The sequence below is a fragment of the Odocoileus virginianus genome, chromosome 28, assembly GCF_023699985.2.
Source record: "Odocoileus virginianus isolate 20LAN1187 ecotype Illinois chromosome 28, Ovbor_1.2, whole genome shotgun sequence".
Classification (NCBI taxonomy): Eukaryota; Metazoa; Chordata; class Mammalia; order Artiodactyla; family Cervidae; genus Odocoileus; species Odocoileus virginianus.
The window spans coordinates 24,197,231-24,214,005 of record NC_069701.1 but is presented as its reverse complement, the minus strand read 5'-3'; the positions used below and the strand labels follow the sequence as shown (position 1 = coordinate 24,214,005).

General features: G+C 39.0%; 2 protein-coding genes across 10 annotated transcripts in view; one reads left to right on the top strand and one right to left on the bottom strand.

Moving 5' to 3' along the window:
• Window positions 1-1,078: 1,078 nt before the first annotated feature.
• SPA17 (sperm autoantigenic protein 17) lies at window positions 1,079-13,608 on the bottom strand. Of its 3 annotated transcripts, none has more exons than XM_070457327.1 (5): window positions 13,504-13,608; window positions 12,256-12,436; window positions 6,675-6,745; window positions 4,817-4,891; window positions 1,079-1,392 (listed from the first exon to the last, which is right to left on the bottom strand). In XM_070457327.1, exons 2-5 carry the CDS (start codon window positions 12,407-12,409, stop codon window positions 1,249-1,251), a joined length of 444 nt encoding a protein of 147 aa, XP_070313428.1. In that variant the 5' UTR covers window positions 12,410-12,436; window positions 13,504-13,608; the 3' UTR covers window positions 1,079-1,248. The 3 variants fall into 3 exon arrangements, with proteins under 3 accessions (XP_070313428.1, XP_070313430.1, XP_070313429.1); XM_070457329.1 differs by lacking the exon at window positions 13,504-13,608 and adding an exon at window positions 13,442-13,462; XM_070457328.1 differs by lacking the exon at window positions 13,504-13,608 and adding an exon at window positions 13,018-13,112.
• A 55-nt stretch (window positions 13,609-13,663) lies between these two features.
• Window positions 13,664-16,775, top strand: part of SIAE (sialic acid acetylesterase) — a 36,844-nt gene continuing 33,732 nt past the window's right edge. For 6 of the 7 annotated variants that reach the window (XM_070457318.1, XM_070457319.1, XM_070457317.1 and 3 more), the window contains exon 1: window positions 13,664-13,829. In XM_070457318.1, coding sequence (XP_070313419.1) covers window positions 13,763-13,829 — 67 coding nt within the window. In that variant the 5' untranslated portion in view covers window positions 13,664-13,762. The remainder of the gene's footprint in view (window positions 13,830-16,775) is intronic. The other variant, XM_070457320.1, reaches the window with a different exon arrangement.

Sequence of the window (16,775 nt, the reverse complement as noted above, 5' to 3'; positions counted from 1 at the left end):
CATGCTAATAAAGTGTTAATTCATATGCCTTGTCCTAACACCACCACCATTTCTTTTCCTCCTTCACTAAAAATAGTACCATCCCTAGATGTGTCTGTGTATTCGTGTGTGTCTGCGTGTACACTGACTACATGGAAGACACAGTTTTAATCACTTCCCATGTATAATAGAATTATTGAAAAAGTTAACTGGCATCTTATTTTGCCCTGTTGTATATTCACTAGGGAAAAAGTCTTTGTCTCTTAAATCAGGCAGAACATTACCTTAGTCTGCTGGTAGATGGCAACAGCACTAATTAAAAGATAAGATTCCATTTTCTCTCTGTTTTATTCTGGGAAGGAAGCTGCAACTTTTGGCCTAAGACATGAGCCCTGCAGTCTTTTTGATATTCAAGGGTGGGGAAGCCTCAAAAAAGGAAAACTAAACTTTCCAAAAATAAGGCACCAAGAGCCTGAGTGGTTCACTGAAGAATAAAAGGCACAGGTTCCTGAGTTTGTGAAACATGTATTATCATTTACAATTTAAAGAAACTTGGGGAATTTTAGCTAAAGAACATAGTATCTATGACATGATGATAGATTTTGTTTTTTTGTAAATATTATATATTAGTCTAGTTCTGTGTAGTTCTGGAGAGCAAGACAAAAAAAACCCCAAAAACCAAAAAACTGCCAGCTACATGAGTGTAAGAGCAGATGTTTACTGCTAAACCCCAGCCCATGAATTGTGCTCAATACATTTTTTCAGTAAGATTGTTTGCATGCACGACAAATGAAAACCAATGAGTGAAACTTCCAGGAAGACAGGTTTTTGATTCAGTTTATCTTTCAAATAAATTTGAGTTACTCAAAAACTAAATGGACTATTCTAGAAAGGCAGTGAAATTCTCTACTACTGGGAGTGAAACAAGAGACAAAGGACTATTTTTCAGGGATGTGATAGAGAATATTTATTCATTAGATAAAGGTTAGGTCAGACACTCTAAATCCAGCTTTGTAACTCTAAATCCAAGGGTCTCTAGATATACACTTGGGAGAAGTATAAATAAGACTCATGATATCAGAGAAATCTTCAAGAGGCATGTGTTCAATGGCATGTTTATTAAACAAATGCTCACGACAGATTTTTCAAAACAGCAACAAATGTTATTTCACTACAGCAAATCTCACTTACTAAGAAAAAAAGACAATCACAACAAGGTTGATGGATTTGGATTTTTTTCTTGTTTTCTGTGGGGTAAAGCCAGTCTCCTCACTCGTTTTCCTCTGTTTTCTCCTCTTCAAGATCACTCGATTTCATTTTCTTTACCTCCTCTCTGGCTAAGTGTCCCCGGAAGGCTGCCTGGATTTTGAGAGCAGCATTCTCTTCCATGTCCTTGTCTGAAGAAGGAGATTCCTTCCCGGAAAGGAAAACAAGTAAGACTTTTAAACATCCCCCATATTTTGATGCCATAAAAATAAATGCTTAAATTTAATCAATTTAGGGATGTAACAGTCGAGATGGGTCGCTTCCTGAGGGAATTTTACATATCATCACACTGTATGTGTACCAAATGCTGTCGTTGTTGCTTAGTCACTAGCTTGTGTCTGACTCTTCGTGACCCCATGGACTGTTGCCCTCCAGGCTCCTCTGTCCATGGGGTTTCCTCAGCAAGAATACTGGAGTCGGTTGCCATTTCCTTCTCCAGGGGATCTTCCCAACTTAGGGGCTGAACCCTTGTCTCCTGCATTGGCAGGCAGATTCTTTACTGCTGAACCACCAGGGAAGCCCCTATGTACCAAACAGTGAATGCCAAAATAGTAGGCATTTTGTTTTGTCATTCTTTGATGTGTCTCTGCAATAAAAGATCGCTGTCAATTTTTCCCTCCCTGAAATAACTCCTATTTAACAGCTTCTTTTAACATTTTGGGGTGGGGAATAACTCAGAATCCTTGAAGCAGGGTAAAAATGCCAAGAAGAATAGTAAGTGTGCTGTTCAAAAGAATGGTGATTACACAAAATGGATTAAAGTATTCTTATATTCTCAATGATTAGCTAATCAGAACCATATATTTAAAATGAAATGCCACAGAGGAATCCATTCAATTTGACAAAATCAGTTTTAACATGATTAGTTGAATTTTTGTATATAGTTTCCTTCTTTTAAAAAAACAGGTATAATTTACAGATAGTGAAATGCACACATCTTCAGTGTACAGGTCAACAGACATACAGCTTTTAACATGATTTTTAAATTTTAAAAGTGATACATATGCATTTAAAAACTTAAGTACAATGGTCGTGAAGGTTTCCTTTGTCTTACAAAGTTCTACACCTAAGAGGTAACTGTTATTACAGATGAAGTAAATTTAACCTTATAAAATTTCTCTATATATCAAATGTAATCACATGGATATATATTTGCCTTTTTATTTAAAGAAATGAGATCATGCTAATCACAATGTTCTGCAACTACTTTTTCCATGTGACAGTGAATCTTGGCTCTCTTTTTCTATGTTATTCACTACATAATTCTGCCCACTTTTTAATGGCATCATTGTATTCCATTGCATTGATGTACTTTGATTAATTTACTCATTTTCCTACTAATGGACCTTTGGGCTATTTAAACCCCTTCTCCCCCCATGACAAAGAGGCAAATTCAGCTCTTGAAATTTATTAAAATGCAAACAGATTGGTATAAAATCCTCTGAAATGATATCCTAACATGGGCAAATGAATTATGCTGAAGTCAGAAATCAATGGGACCAAAATTCAAAGTCAAAAAACCTGTGTAAGGGCATCTGTTAGAGATGTAAGGAAAGAATACTCCCTCCCTTATTTCCTGAACTCCCAGTGTATCTTATGCTCATGTTAAGCAGATGGAGTTGCACTGAAGTGAATTATAAAGGTTATAAGCAAAACTCATACCCCCCTGGGGAGGGGGATGCCCATTTTGGGTGTCAATTACTGGCTAATTAACTGGGACATTAATATATGAAAAGAAACTCAGAAGTCTGGCCTTCAACACTGTAGACAATGAGTTCTTCTCACTAGGCTTGGTCCTCTTCGATCTGGATGATGAATTATATAGACAGTGATATGTTTATAGTAAATGTTTAACAAGTGGCTCTTCAGAAAAAAATAGTCCTGATCTGTAGTATTTATGATGATATTAATACTCCCACTATAGCTGATTTCAAATATCAAAGTGATATTTGGGGTGGTGTAGGTATGTGCACAATTGTCTCGTAAGAGCTAGCTTTAGCACACCATTGAATGTAAGCATTTTGAGGGTGGATGGAGCCTAACCCACCATCGCTTGGATGTAGGCCGTGAGGCAGAATTTTGTAGAGTGAAATGCATGGAAGATGAGTAGCACTCACTGAGTGAAGCCATTTAATTTGACTGTAATAAGTAATTCCCCATGAGAATAATTTCCCCATAACAAAGTTCCTTTGTTATGTCTGAACCTTTGCCACTGTGTGGTGGGGACAGCCTCGGTTAGTGAAAAGTTTCCCAAGTGGAAGAGGAATCTGAAGGATCAAGGCTTAGACTGTGATCTCGGTCTGTTCTTCTCCTTGGGGAGATTTTTCCCATCTGTTGACAATCTTGGAAAATAAGATTTTCTTTATAAGGGGAAGAATAGTTTTCTTTAAAGAGGCAGGACTAAAAATGATCCAGCAGTTAGTACATCATTGTTGCTAGTTATCTAGAAAGCAAAATCATTATTTTCAGTTCAGCTCAGTTCAGTCGCTGAGTCGTGTCCGCCTCTTTGCGATCCCAGGAACTGCAGCACGCCAGGCCTCCCTGTCCATCAACAACTCCCTGAGTCCACCCAAACCCATGTCCATTGAGTCAGTGATGCCATCCAACCATCTTATCCTCTGTCGTCCCCTTCTCCTCCTGCCCTCAATCTTTCCCAGCATCAGGGTCTTTTCAAATGAGTCAGCTCTCCACATAAGGTGGCCAAAGCACTGGAGTTCTAGCCTCAACATCAGTCCCTCCAATGAACACCCAGGACTGATCTCCTTTATGATGGACTGGTTGGATCTCCTTGCAGTCCAAGAGATTCTCAAGAGTCTTCTCCAACACCACAGTTCAAAAGCATCAATTCTTCAGTGCTCAGCTTTCTTTATAGTCCAACTCTCACATCCATACATGACCACTGTATGGATCTAGCCTTGACTAGATGGACCTTTGTTGACAAGTAATGTCTCTGCTTTTTAATATGCTGTCTAGTTTGGTCATAACTTTCCTTCCAAGGAGCAAGCGTCTTTTAATTTCATGGCTGCAGTCACCATCTGCAGTGATTTTGGAGCCCAAAAAAATAAAGTCAGCCACTGTTTCCACTGTTTCTCCATCTATTTGCCAGGAAGTGATGGGACCGGATGCCATGATCTTAGTTTTCTGAATGTTGATATTTAAGCCAACTTTTTCACTCTCCTCTTTCACTTTCATCAAGAGGCTCTTTAGTTCTTCTTCACTTTCTGCCACAAGGGTGGTGTCATCTGCATATCTGAGGTTATTGATATTTCTTCCGGCAATCTTGATTCCAGCTTGTGCTTCTTACGGCCTGGCGTTTCTCATGCTGTACTCTGCATATAAGTTTAATAAGCAGGGTGACAATATACAGCCTTGATGTACTCCTTTTCCTATTTGGAACAAGTCTGTTGTTCCATGTCCAGTTTTAACTGTTGCTTCCTGACCTGCATACAGGTTTCTCATTATTTTAGCAATATGGATAAGAGACTGGATTTGTATTTGGAGTATAATTTTAAATTGAGTGAAGTAATTTTTTTTGGTACGAACCCAACAGTACATAGAAAATATAACTTACTAAGGTTGTCTTCTCTTTCATAGATGTCTGAGAATTTTCTTTTCCAGGTTCATGTTTTTCAGGTGATTCTTGCTCCTGGATAGAGGGGAGAGGTCCAAATAGGTAATGTGCCCAAAACAATAAAGTCTTGGATCAAACTCTTTAAAGATGATTAAAGATTAAATTATTGATAAGTACTGGAGATTAAATACATATTATTTTTAAACAAGGAAAGCTGGTTGGATAAAATCAGAAAACTGTCAAGGGAATAGCACAAACAAATATTAAAGACCAAGGTACTGGTTAAAAAAAGTTTGACCTTCTGCCTTTGGAATGTGTGTAATATTGTTTTATATTAAAAACAAACCATTGTCTTATACTAAAACTTGATATGATGCTGTAACGAACCTTGAACAAAGAATAAAAAAGAGATGCCAATAGTTCCTCAAATAGGAATGAAATAAATCCTATTTTGTTCCATAATGTGCGGTCAAGTTGACTTTTTAATGAAGTTTGTAAATTAAAAACTAAAGAAGTAAGTTTTGTTGTGGGGAAGGATTTAAATAGAAAAAAAGGAAACCAGTTCTATCTTAACGTTGTTACTGAAATCTTCCTCCAGAAGAGCAGCATTGTTAATTCACAACCTATGGGAAGAGCTTCTTTAATTCATAAAACATAAATTGAAGGACTTATAAACTCATCAAATAAAGCCTTTAGAATTCAAAAGGGAAGAAAAAACATTCTAAAGTTGCTGTGACTTAAGATTTAAAAATTTTCAACATTATTCCTCTGCTTTCAAAAAAACAGGAACACAGAGAATCTAGTTAGATGGAAATAAAAAGAACACCCCTGTGTCTGGCAGGCACAAATGGATGGAACTTCACTTTTGAACTCACAGAATAAGTCTCAGTGGGATTTGCCCGGAAAATCCCCCAAATCTACTCTGTAACATCATCAAAATTTGACCTTTGCTTACTAATTCTAGTACCTGCTGATGCTTCATGGCTAATGTATTATCATAGTTGTCTAAAGTAGTACTTCTCAGACTACATCCAGATTTTGGCGTACCTACAAGTTAGTCTGTGGATCTTGTTAAAATTTAACTTCTGATTTGGTAGACCTGGTGTAGAGCTTGAGATTGAATTTCCACCAAGTTCCAAGTTGGTGCCAAAGACGCTGGATCACACATGGCCTTTCTCAACCAGTGTTCCTCACTGGAGTTACAGAACATAGAATGCTTTAAGTGATTATTTTCTCAATTTTCCCAAGGATGGTACATAAACATAATCATTCTGGATACAAAGGAGAGACACTAATTCCTGACATGCAATGGATGCCTTGGGCTTAGGGCTTAATTATTTTGAGGAGCCTTGGTTGAGAAAGGCTGGTTCTGAGAATGCTACTGAGAAAAAGATGGGTTCAGACTCTGAATGGATTGGCTTAATAGAGAAGGCTCTATACCATCTTTAATTCTAATCAGTCTTTTGTAAGATATCACCAATAATGAATAATTGTTTTATGTGTTTTATTTTATTTTATGAAATAGCACACATTAATTCAACCACTGTTTATTGCACATCTGCTATTGATAAGCACTGTGATACTCAATAACATTTGCACAATAAGTGAAAGTAATTATTCTATCTCTTTCAAGTACATTTTTCCCGTTGATCATCTGTAAATTTAAGCTAAGTATGGTACACGATTCAGATATCTTAGAAAAGAATTTCTTTCCAGAAAGAATAGCACAATTAAAAAGATTTCATGAAATATTTGTAATGCCTTTCACGATATTCATGATTATGGGTGATCCCCAGGATCTCTGTACTGGAGACAGGGAGAAGCATTAACCAAACCCGGAAGCTCATCGGGACCATACCTTGAACGCGTGGTTGTTATAGAAGCGGTCATCAACCTTAGCCCCCCATTCTGCTGGATCAAAGCTGGTTTCTAAACAACAAAGACAGAGTTCCAGGCTTACTTTGAGTCGTTAAAGGAAATGCAGACTAGGAACAAAAAACGCTTTCTCTTTCAAATTATAGGCCCTTTACTGACCCTCGAAAATTTTATTGACATTGTAGAGAGCCTAGTGCTGTGGATATAACCTGTGATGACAAAGAATTAAACAACAGATAAACCCTTGAAGATATTTAGAAAGGCAGTTAAAAAACCTACTTGATGCCTTCATAGAAGTTATAATAAAATGGGAGTGGTAGAGAACAAATGCCAATATTTAAATATCAGTATAGAAATGTATTATTATATACTTATAGAAACTTATTATGTATTAGTAAACATAAGAAAAATGTATAAAAATAAATGCTGAATAGTGAGGAAATTTGGAAAAATGAAAGATGGGAGAAGTTTTTTCTTAAAAAAAAAAGTGGGCATATTATGTAGTCAGGTAGACAGAAGTATTTATATTTAAATAGAATTTTTCTTTAACTTTTCATTATGAAGTATTTCAGACTTAGAAAGTAGAGAGAATAATATAACAAATTGCCAAGTGCACATTACTCAGATTCAATAATTACAAGCTCATAACTGATCTTATTTTATTTGTAACTTCATTCATTTTCCTGCCCTTTCTGATTATTTTCAAGCCAACCCCAAGCATCTTACTATTTCATCTATAAATACTTGCATCAGTATGTATCTCTGAGATATAAAGCTATAATGCCATTACCACACCTAAAAATAACAGCAATAATTCCTTAATATCATCAACTATCCAAATTCCTCCCATTATCTAGTATTGCTTGTGGTCAGTTGTGTCCCACTCTTTGCGACCCCACTGACTGTAGCCTGTCAGGCTCCTCTGTCCAGGGAATTTTCCAGCCAAGACTACTGGAGTGGGTTGCCACTTCCTACTCTAGGGAATCTTCCCAACCCAGGGATCAAACCCTTATCTCTTGCATTTCCTGCATGGGCAGTCATATTCTTTACTACTGAGCCACCTAGGAAGCCCTATTATCTAGTGTATTTTTATTTATTTATTTTTACTGTTGATTTGTTCAAATCAGGACCCAAACACACAACCTTTTGTAATGTCTTAAATCCCTTTTAATTGAAACCTCCCTATCTCCCACCCCACATTTTTTCCTTGCCGTTTATTTATTGAGGAAATTAAGTCATTTTTCCTTTGGAGTTTTCCACAGTTTGGATATTTCTGATTCCATTCCCATTATGATTTTTTAACAAGTTCCTCTGCCTTTGAATTTCCTGCGTATTTCCGGTTAGATCTGCAGGTTTGATCTGATTCAGGTTTGATTTTTTTTTTCCCAAGAATACTTTATAGTATAATATAGTATAGTTTATAGTATAATATAGTATAGTATATAGTATAATTTATGGTATCATTCTGTTAGGAAATGTATATCTGGTTGTTTCTCTTTTTCATAGTTTTTATGGGCCTGTTGATAATGACTCGCTTAGATAATTACTTTAGGGATTGCAAAATGGCAATGTTCTAATTTGATTATTACTTCTCTATTTCTGGAGTATGCAACCAAAAATACTTTACCTATTTGGTTACCCTGAAATACAGTTCTTACAGTTAAGGCAGGTTAGAGGTTTGACTATTTCCCAATTTTTAGATTAATAAGTAAGTTCCTTAGGATCCTCTCAAGGAGTTTTCTGTTGTTTGTTTTGTTTTTCAGTAAATAATTATGAAATAATGAACATTTAAGAAATGGAATGAATTTCAATCTCCTGCATTTATTCATCTTACTGATGTTCTAATTGTCCAAAATTGTCCAGTATGAGCTTATTCAGGTGTTCAAATGTTTCTGAGTCCTATGGAAACAACTCTAATAATCTTTGATAGTTTTCTTACTTTCTGGTACAACAAGGTGATGAGGCTAATCTTGCATGCTTTCTGCCCAGTTCATGGGATTGATTTGTTCTCCAAGAGGCCCTGGTTTTCGGAAAATGGTAGTTAGAGGCCATAGTCTAGGGACCAAGGGCTCACTGGTACTGGGCTGGTCATTGTTTTGAGGACTTAAAAAGAAGTATATAGAGCTAGAAAATAACACTGTCACTTTTTAAAGAGAAAATATACCATGAAGTCACACTGACGCTTTTCAATTCAAATTTAGAATTATAAGAGTTTATTAACTTCTTTCATTTTTATATTTGCATGTACTTTTTCTTATACTAAAAATCCTATTCCTAATTCCGATAGTTAATTATTTGTTATGTCCTACAATGTATAAAAACTTCAAAATAACTATACTGTAATATTATTAACAGTGATAAATGAAAACAATTTAACATATTTTTTTAAACATCATTTTGTTTTTAGGCTATATCCATCAGGAATGCTCAAAGCACTGTGTTATAAAGTAACATAAAATAATTTTTTTTTCTGTGGTCATGTTACCCATGTTAGGTTCATTTATTTCATTTTACTTCTAAATTTAGAAATGCTGAACAACTTTAACTCTATTTTTATAACTATGTTAAACATACATGATTTGATTTAAGATATAGTCAGAGGAGTCTAGCTTCTATGCTATTCCCTCCACTCTTCCTTCTCCTGGTAAGGGTAAAAAATAATTTTTAATAAGATTTATTCTCCATTTAAAAATATAAGTGAACAGTTATCTGTTCATATCAATACCTCTGTTAGATAATTGGTACATACTAAACATATTATCTTCTACCTTACTTTTTTCATTTAATATGCCCTGAAGATCACTCTATAGCATCATAGAAATCTTCCTCATTTCATTTTTGCTTGTTTTTTACAGCTGCACATTTATCAGTAGTGTAGACTTACTCAAGTTTATTTTAAAAAATCCCCTATGATGAATATTTGGGTTGCTTCCTCAAGTAACAATACAATGAAAACTGAATAAGATATGGGTCAAAGGTAAAAATAGATGTAATTTGGTAGATATTGCTAAGTCCCCTCCTTGGGATTGTTACCATTTTGCATCTCCTCCAGCAATGTATATGAGTGCTTATTTCCTCTAGTGTTGCCTACAATAAATTGGCACACGCCTGGCTTTTTGTCAACTTGATGAGTAGAGTTCTCTTGGCAGGTGGTGGGACTTCACTGTAGTTTTGGCTTGGGCTTCTGTTATTGTTATCATGGGTTATTTTGAGTACATTTTCATATGTTAAGGGTGAGTCATTTGCACTTATTTTTGTGTAAATTGTCTGCTCAAATCACTTGCCCATTTTTAATATAAGTTGTTTTCTTTTCATGTCTTTGACAAGCTTTTTATTCACTACATTTATTAACCCACTGTAATAGAATTTGCAAGTATTTTTTTCTGTCATTTTGTAGTTTTATTTTCCATGTGGTGATTTTTGTAAAAGTAAAAATCTATTTCTATGTTGCCAATTTTATCAATATTTTCTTTTAATTGCTTTTGGATTTTTAAAGTATAGTAACTTAGCTAGCAAAAATTTTTCCTCTTTTATGTTACAGAGAAATTCATCCATGCTTTCTTCCAGTATTTGTAAGGTTTCATTTTTTAAAATATTTAAATCTCTGATCAATTTGGAACTTTACCCTGGTATGTGATGTAAGAAATAGATCCAATTTAATCTTTTAACATCTTTATCTCAAGATCATTTAAGAAAGGCCCACCTTTTCCCTAGAGGTTTGATACCACTTTGTGTCATATAGTAAAACATTTCCTGTCACAAAAAATCTTCAAGATTAAGATGAGTAATTACCTATGAGGAATGCTGGCAAGGGAATTCTTGTACTCTGTGAGAGACTAGGCTAGAGGATTCTTTTCTGTCTTTTTGGAAAGGCTAAATTCTAATCCTTGTATGACCTCGTTTACATGAGTGGAAGGGTGTGGTACTTACATTTTTCAAAATAGTTTTACCCATTTTTTATTAGTTAGAAAGTTTGTATTCTGAGACCATTAATCTGAATCACCAGTTACTTTAATTATCATGATCTGGCGACAAATGACTCACATGGTTTTGTAATGGGATGTTTCTGAGGTCTAAAATCAAATAAACAAAGACTTTTTGTAATGAGTTTGTAAAATTAATGTTATAATAAGAAAATTAAAGTTCATTGCAATTCACCTCTTACTCTAAAGGATTTCTCTTAATAGCTTTTTAAGTGGCATTTAAGTTTCAGATTGGGTAACAAATATTCACACTGACTGGAAATGGAAAAGGCCAGCAATTCAGAAAATTGGCAGAGATTCTGAGCTTGGTTAAGGTAGAGCAAAGAGGAGAAGGAGGTGGAGCTATGTAGTGTGTATGGGTGTTGTTTCAGTTCAAGCCTCATGGTAGGTTTCCTCCCTCTGTAAAAGGATCAAAATGGAATGTTTACGTGCTTGTGACTATTTCTTGTTTTTTTTGTTTACTCACTAAGTTGTGTCTCTTTGTGACCCCATGAACTGTAGTCTGCCAGACTCCTCTGTCCAAAGGATTTCCCAGGCAAAAATACTGGAGTGGGTGCCATTTCTTTCTCCAGGTGATCTTCCTGATGCAGGAATCGAAACCAGCATCTCGTGCATGAGCAGGAGGATTCTTTGCCTTTGAGCCACACCAGGGCACCTTTACTACTCTGCTGGAATACTGTTATCAGAAGTAACGATAACAGCTTAAACAAAATGGTTGTTCTAGTCAGGATTTTTAATAGAAACTTATAGCTGAGAATTTGGAAATTTTATTTATGGAAGTGAAGAAACTCTGGCTCTTAGCCAGAATTAGCATGAATCTTAGTCTTTGGACAGTATGGGACCTTGGAAATACAGAACCAGAATATACATTACCTTCCCTACCTGGAAGTTCACTTTTCAAAGCAGTTTTTCTCTGTATTTTTATTGAGGAACAGTTTCATACACCCCTGTGAATACCAACTTATTTAATCTAAGGAGTATAAATTTTTTTTTTTTACAGCACTGAATAATACTTTCAAGTAAGGAGAGACAGGGAAGAAGAGACAGTCAACTGCCTGGGAGGCATAGGAACAATATTCAGGAAAAGAGCTAGGGCTGGGTGTTCTCATGAGTTCCCCTTCCACCCCAGGTGTCCCTGAGAAATACAAAGAAGGTCTGGGTGATAAACTGGTAATCTTCAATAATGTGAAATAATGTGATTCAAGGCACCCGCGTGTGTTCTAAGCCACTTCAGTCGTGTCAGACTCTTTGCGACCCCATGGACTGTAGCTTGCCAGGTTCCTCTGTCCATGGGATACTACTAGAGTGGGTTGCCATGCCCTCTTCCAGGGGATCTTCCCAACTCAGGGATCGAACCCATGTCTTTTAACTCTCCTGTATTCCTGTATAAAGTTGGGTACTTTACCACTAGTGCCCCCTGGAAAGCCCCCCAAAGTCTGTTTCAAATAACAAGAACTGTTAGCTGAAAACTCCCTGCTTCATAAAGGATTTCTGTGGAATGACACAGGTCTTAAGCAAGTCTCACCATAGTCAAATATTTAGTCTCTCTCTTTTTTAAATGCCTAGTTTTAAAAAGCTTACTTTCTCTTTTCTCTAGAAGATTCTCAAAATATGCTGCGGCAAAAGCTGGTATATTGTCCGGTTGCTCCCTCAGAATCTCCCGTGTGAGCCCTTCAAGAAGATTTCCAAATCCTTGTGGAATTCGGTAGTGGGTGTTGGAAAATGGAATCGACATCTCCTTGGGAGGAACTGTCTACTGTACCTAGAAATGCATGAAAGAGTACTGTCTTTAAATTTGTCTCATTTCACTCAGATAATCATAACTAAGACCACAAATTATTTCTGAGACCCCAAATTTCTGGACTTCAATCCTTTCACCCTCAGTACAACCCAAGTCCGTCCATTTCTTCCAAAGAGTTTTGAAATTTTCTATTAGAACATTAAAAATATTTAATAGGTGAAATCATTTTAAAAAATTACAAAAATCACAGATTTTCAGCATGATACTAAGTACTTTCTCCTCTCTCCCTTTCCGCCTTTAAAAGGGTAATTTTTCCTATCCCACAGGAATTTAGAAAATGATTGCTAAAATTTCATCTTAAATTGCCTAAAGAAACCCTTTTTAAGGTTTTTTAAAAAAAAGTAAGTCATTGAAACTACTTTAACTGGTCGAACGAATACGTTTCAGACTTAAGTCGTTCCCCTGGCTTCCACTTCTTAAGTATGACCTAGGATGCCTCGTCGAAGCATCTCTATACTTCTGGAAAAGGCAGTGCGGCGACAGAGCTGGGGGCAAGGTCACGACACAGCAATTCCAGCCTCAAAAGGTTTTGGGATTCTTACTTTTTTGTTTGTCTGTTTGGTTTTCTGTCTTAGCATACAAGGGCCGGGTAAGGATAGCTGCTAAGCAGCGGGTTGGGCTACTGAGTCTGCAAACAAGACTCAGGGACCTGGTCTGTTTGTGACAGCGTCACTGCCGAATAAGCCCGGAAGTCCTGGTAGGGGTCTCGGTGGGGGGTCTAGAAGGTTTAATGAGGCCGAAACTGTGGACTTTCTTCTCCTCCTCCTTCTTTTTTTTTTTTTTTCTGACGGAACAGGAGGTGAAGCATCGAATCACTGGTTGTGAAGAGGAAGAAACCCTGGACCGATGTCGGGAGTGGAGGGCGGGACGTCGAGGATCTGGGATTTCAGACTCGCACAATGGGCTACTGGGTTCCCAGCCTGACTTCGGCTTCCCAGATTGCGGGAGGGGATCATGAGAAAATACCAGAGACGAAGGGAAAAGGCGAGGTCTCTATTTCGGAGAGGAAATGGGATAAACCGCCTCACCTCTCCGTTCTCTCAGAGCTGGAGCCGCTGGTTCCCGTTGTTTTTTCTCGTTGCCGGGAAACCGTTTCCTCCCCGCCCCCGCTCTTTCCACTACGGTGGCCGAAGAGAGGCACGGGCCCGCCTGGCGGCCGCGGACAGCTTCGCGGACTGACTGGCCTGGGAAGGGCGGAGTCAGGCCTTTTCCGCCCCGCCCCGCGGCCCCGCCCTCGCTGGCGTCCACGCCCCGAGGCCTGCAGGGCTGGGACGGCTTCTAGCCAACATGATTGCGTCGGAATTTGTCTTGGGTCTGGTGCTGCGGTTATTCCTGCAGGCCCACGTAAGTGCAGGTGAGGCGGCCGCGCTCGGCCCGACCCCTGCCCATCCGTCGGCCTGCGAGGACCGAGATTCCGCGTCCTCCGCAGGACCGCCCCCGGCGCCTGCTTCTCTAGGTTGGGAGAGGATCCCCTGGCAGGAACCGGGTTCTACGGCCCAGGCCTAGGTTGCAGGTGTCTGCTTCCTCCTCTCCCTTCCACCGCCCTTATGACGCCTCCCGTGGGGGCAATGAGAGTTGGGTTTATCTCAGGAAGGGAGAACTAGGTGTGCCCAGACCAAGGCTCTCAGGGTCTTCAAAGAACTGTGGGGGAACTCGAAGGGGAGGGGGCGAAGCTAGTTAGATAATATTTGGAAACAGGTGACTGAGTCATCCGAAACGTTTCAGTGCTGCCCCCTCAGTGGTACCGTTGGGGAGGGTTTGCCCTGGGCTGGATTCCTTGGGGGAATTAACTTTTACTAGTTTAAGTGGTTATGATGGCTAAGACAGACAGCCCCCTCACCAGCTCGGAGTATTTGACTCAGCTTTGATTCCTGCTCGCCGGCATTGATAGTGGGGCGAAGAGGATGACTCTTCTTGGGGAAGAGGATGACTCACTCATTTTGACTGTGTGCTAGTCATATCGTGTCGTTTGACCCCGAGCTGGACGCTGGGTCACAGGAAAGAAAGTTTAAGTGGGAGAACAGACGGCGTGCAGAAAAAGGACTGTTGCTCTGTGTATGAATTCTCAAAGTACAGATGCAGACAAACTGCAGCTCATAAGTGGTTTTCGGGGTTTAACAGAGGCATAAACTAGCACTCTGTATATCATTTTCTGATTCATCCCCACACAGTGACCTTTGAGTCCAATATATGAAGTGGGGAGAAGGGAAAGAGGGCCCGTGTTAGTTTCTATGTTAAAGGCTGTTAACTTTAATATCAGTCTTTTTATTTATCTTTGCCTTTGGGTCATATTGTTACATAACCTTCATTAACAATGACTTTTGTTTTTTTATTCATTGATGCTCTAGGTTTTCTTTCCTTGGTATTTGGTTGCATATCCTGACTTCTTCAAATCATTCCCTCTCTTCGTTTATCATGTAATATTTGAAATGTACATGGATATATGTAGCAGTGAAGCAATAAAATGAACACCCAAGGGCTTTACACCCAATTTAAGAGCTAGACTGTTGAAGTTTTATTGAGACTTCAAGGATATTCCACCCCCAGGGAGCTACTAGTTCTTCACCAGAAGTAACCACTGCCCTCATGTTGTCAGTAGACTTTTAATAACTGCTTTTAACATCTCAGAACACTAATTCCTGTTTTCCTCTCTGACACCCAAATGAAGAAAAAATTGAAGACCTAAAACAAAAATTTGAAATGTTAAGTGTCTTGTAGTTGACAAAAACAATGACCAGTCCCACCACTTTACCACCAGTATCTAACTGTGGCAGAGTAGTGCTTTGCAGTAATCTTGGAATCAGGTGGCTTGAGGTCTTGTCCTGTCCTGAACTACCTGTGTGATTTGGGCCCGAAGAAGTTTAACATCTGTCATGTGTCTAGTTCTCTGCTTGCCACAGTTAAGCTCCCCCATAGAATGTAAGCTTCCTGCTGGCAAGGAATTTTGTCTGCCTCCATCCGCACACCCCCCCCCCCCCCCCCCCCCCGCACCCAATTCTTTCCTTGTTGTATCCTCATTTCCTAAAATTGTGCCTGGCACATAGTGCATGCTAAGTCGCTTCAGTCGTGTCTGACTCTTTCCGATGTAGCCCGGCAGGCTCCTCTGTCCATGGGATTCTCCAGGAAAGAATACTGGAGTGGGTTGCCATTTCCTTCTTCATGGCACATAGTTCAGTCGCTCAGTTGTATCCAACTCTTTGTGACCCCATGAACCGCAGCACGCCAGGCCTCCCTGTCCATCACCAACTCCCTGAGTCCACCCAAACCCATATCCATTGAGTCGGTGATGCCATCCAACCATCTCATCCTCTGTTATCCCCTTCTCCTCCTGCCCTCAATCTTTCCCAGCATCAGGGTCTTTTCAATTGAGTCAGCTCTCCACATAAGGTGGCCAAAGTATTGGAGTTTTAGCCTCAACATCAGTCCTTCCAATGAATACCCAGGACTGATCTCCTTCAGGATGGACTGGTTGGATCTCCTTGCAGTCCAAGGGACTCTCAAGAGTCTTCTCCAACACCACAGTTCAAAAGCATCAATTCTTTGGCCCTCAGCTTTCTTTATAGTCCAACTCTCACATCCATACATGACCACTGTATGGATCTAGCCTTGACTAGATGGACCTTTGTTGACAAAGTAATGTCTCTGCTTTTTAATATGCTGTCTAGTTTGGTCATAACTTTCCTTCCAAGGAGCAAGCGTCTTTTAATTTCATGGCTGCAGTCACCATCTGCAGTGATTTTAGAGCCCAGAAAAATAAAGTCAGCTACTGTTTCCACTGTCTCCCATCTATTTGCCATGAAGTGAACATAGTGGGCAACTCCAAAATAAATAATATGCAATCTATTTAAAAAAATTACCTAATCTACTTGGGTCTCAGTCTACTGATCAGTAAATAACATGATTCTACCCTAGGGTGTAAAAGATCCTTTCCATCTCTAAAATTCTGTAACTCAAAATAGAGTTGTGCACAAAGAGGTTCAATGAATGTGTGTGGTCAAAAACAGACTAACCGAGGGGGTGGGGGAAGGTATTTTTCCCCAAAGTTTGAGAAGGTGGCTGCACACACCCAGAACCCCTCATTTGCATGGTCTCATGCCTGCAGCCAGCCCCCTCCAGTATTCTTGTCTGGGAAATTCTACGGACAGAGGAGCCTGCTGGGCTTCAGTCCACGGGGTCACAAAAGAGTCTGACATGACTTACTGACTAAACAACAATAACACCTGCAGCAACCAGTTTTCTTCAATCCCTTCCCTACCCCATCCTCTTTCTGCTTAGCTCTTAGGCCTTGGATTTTCAGGTT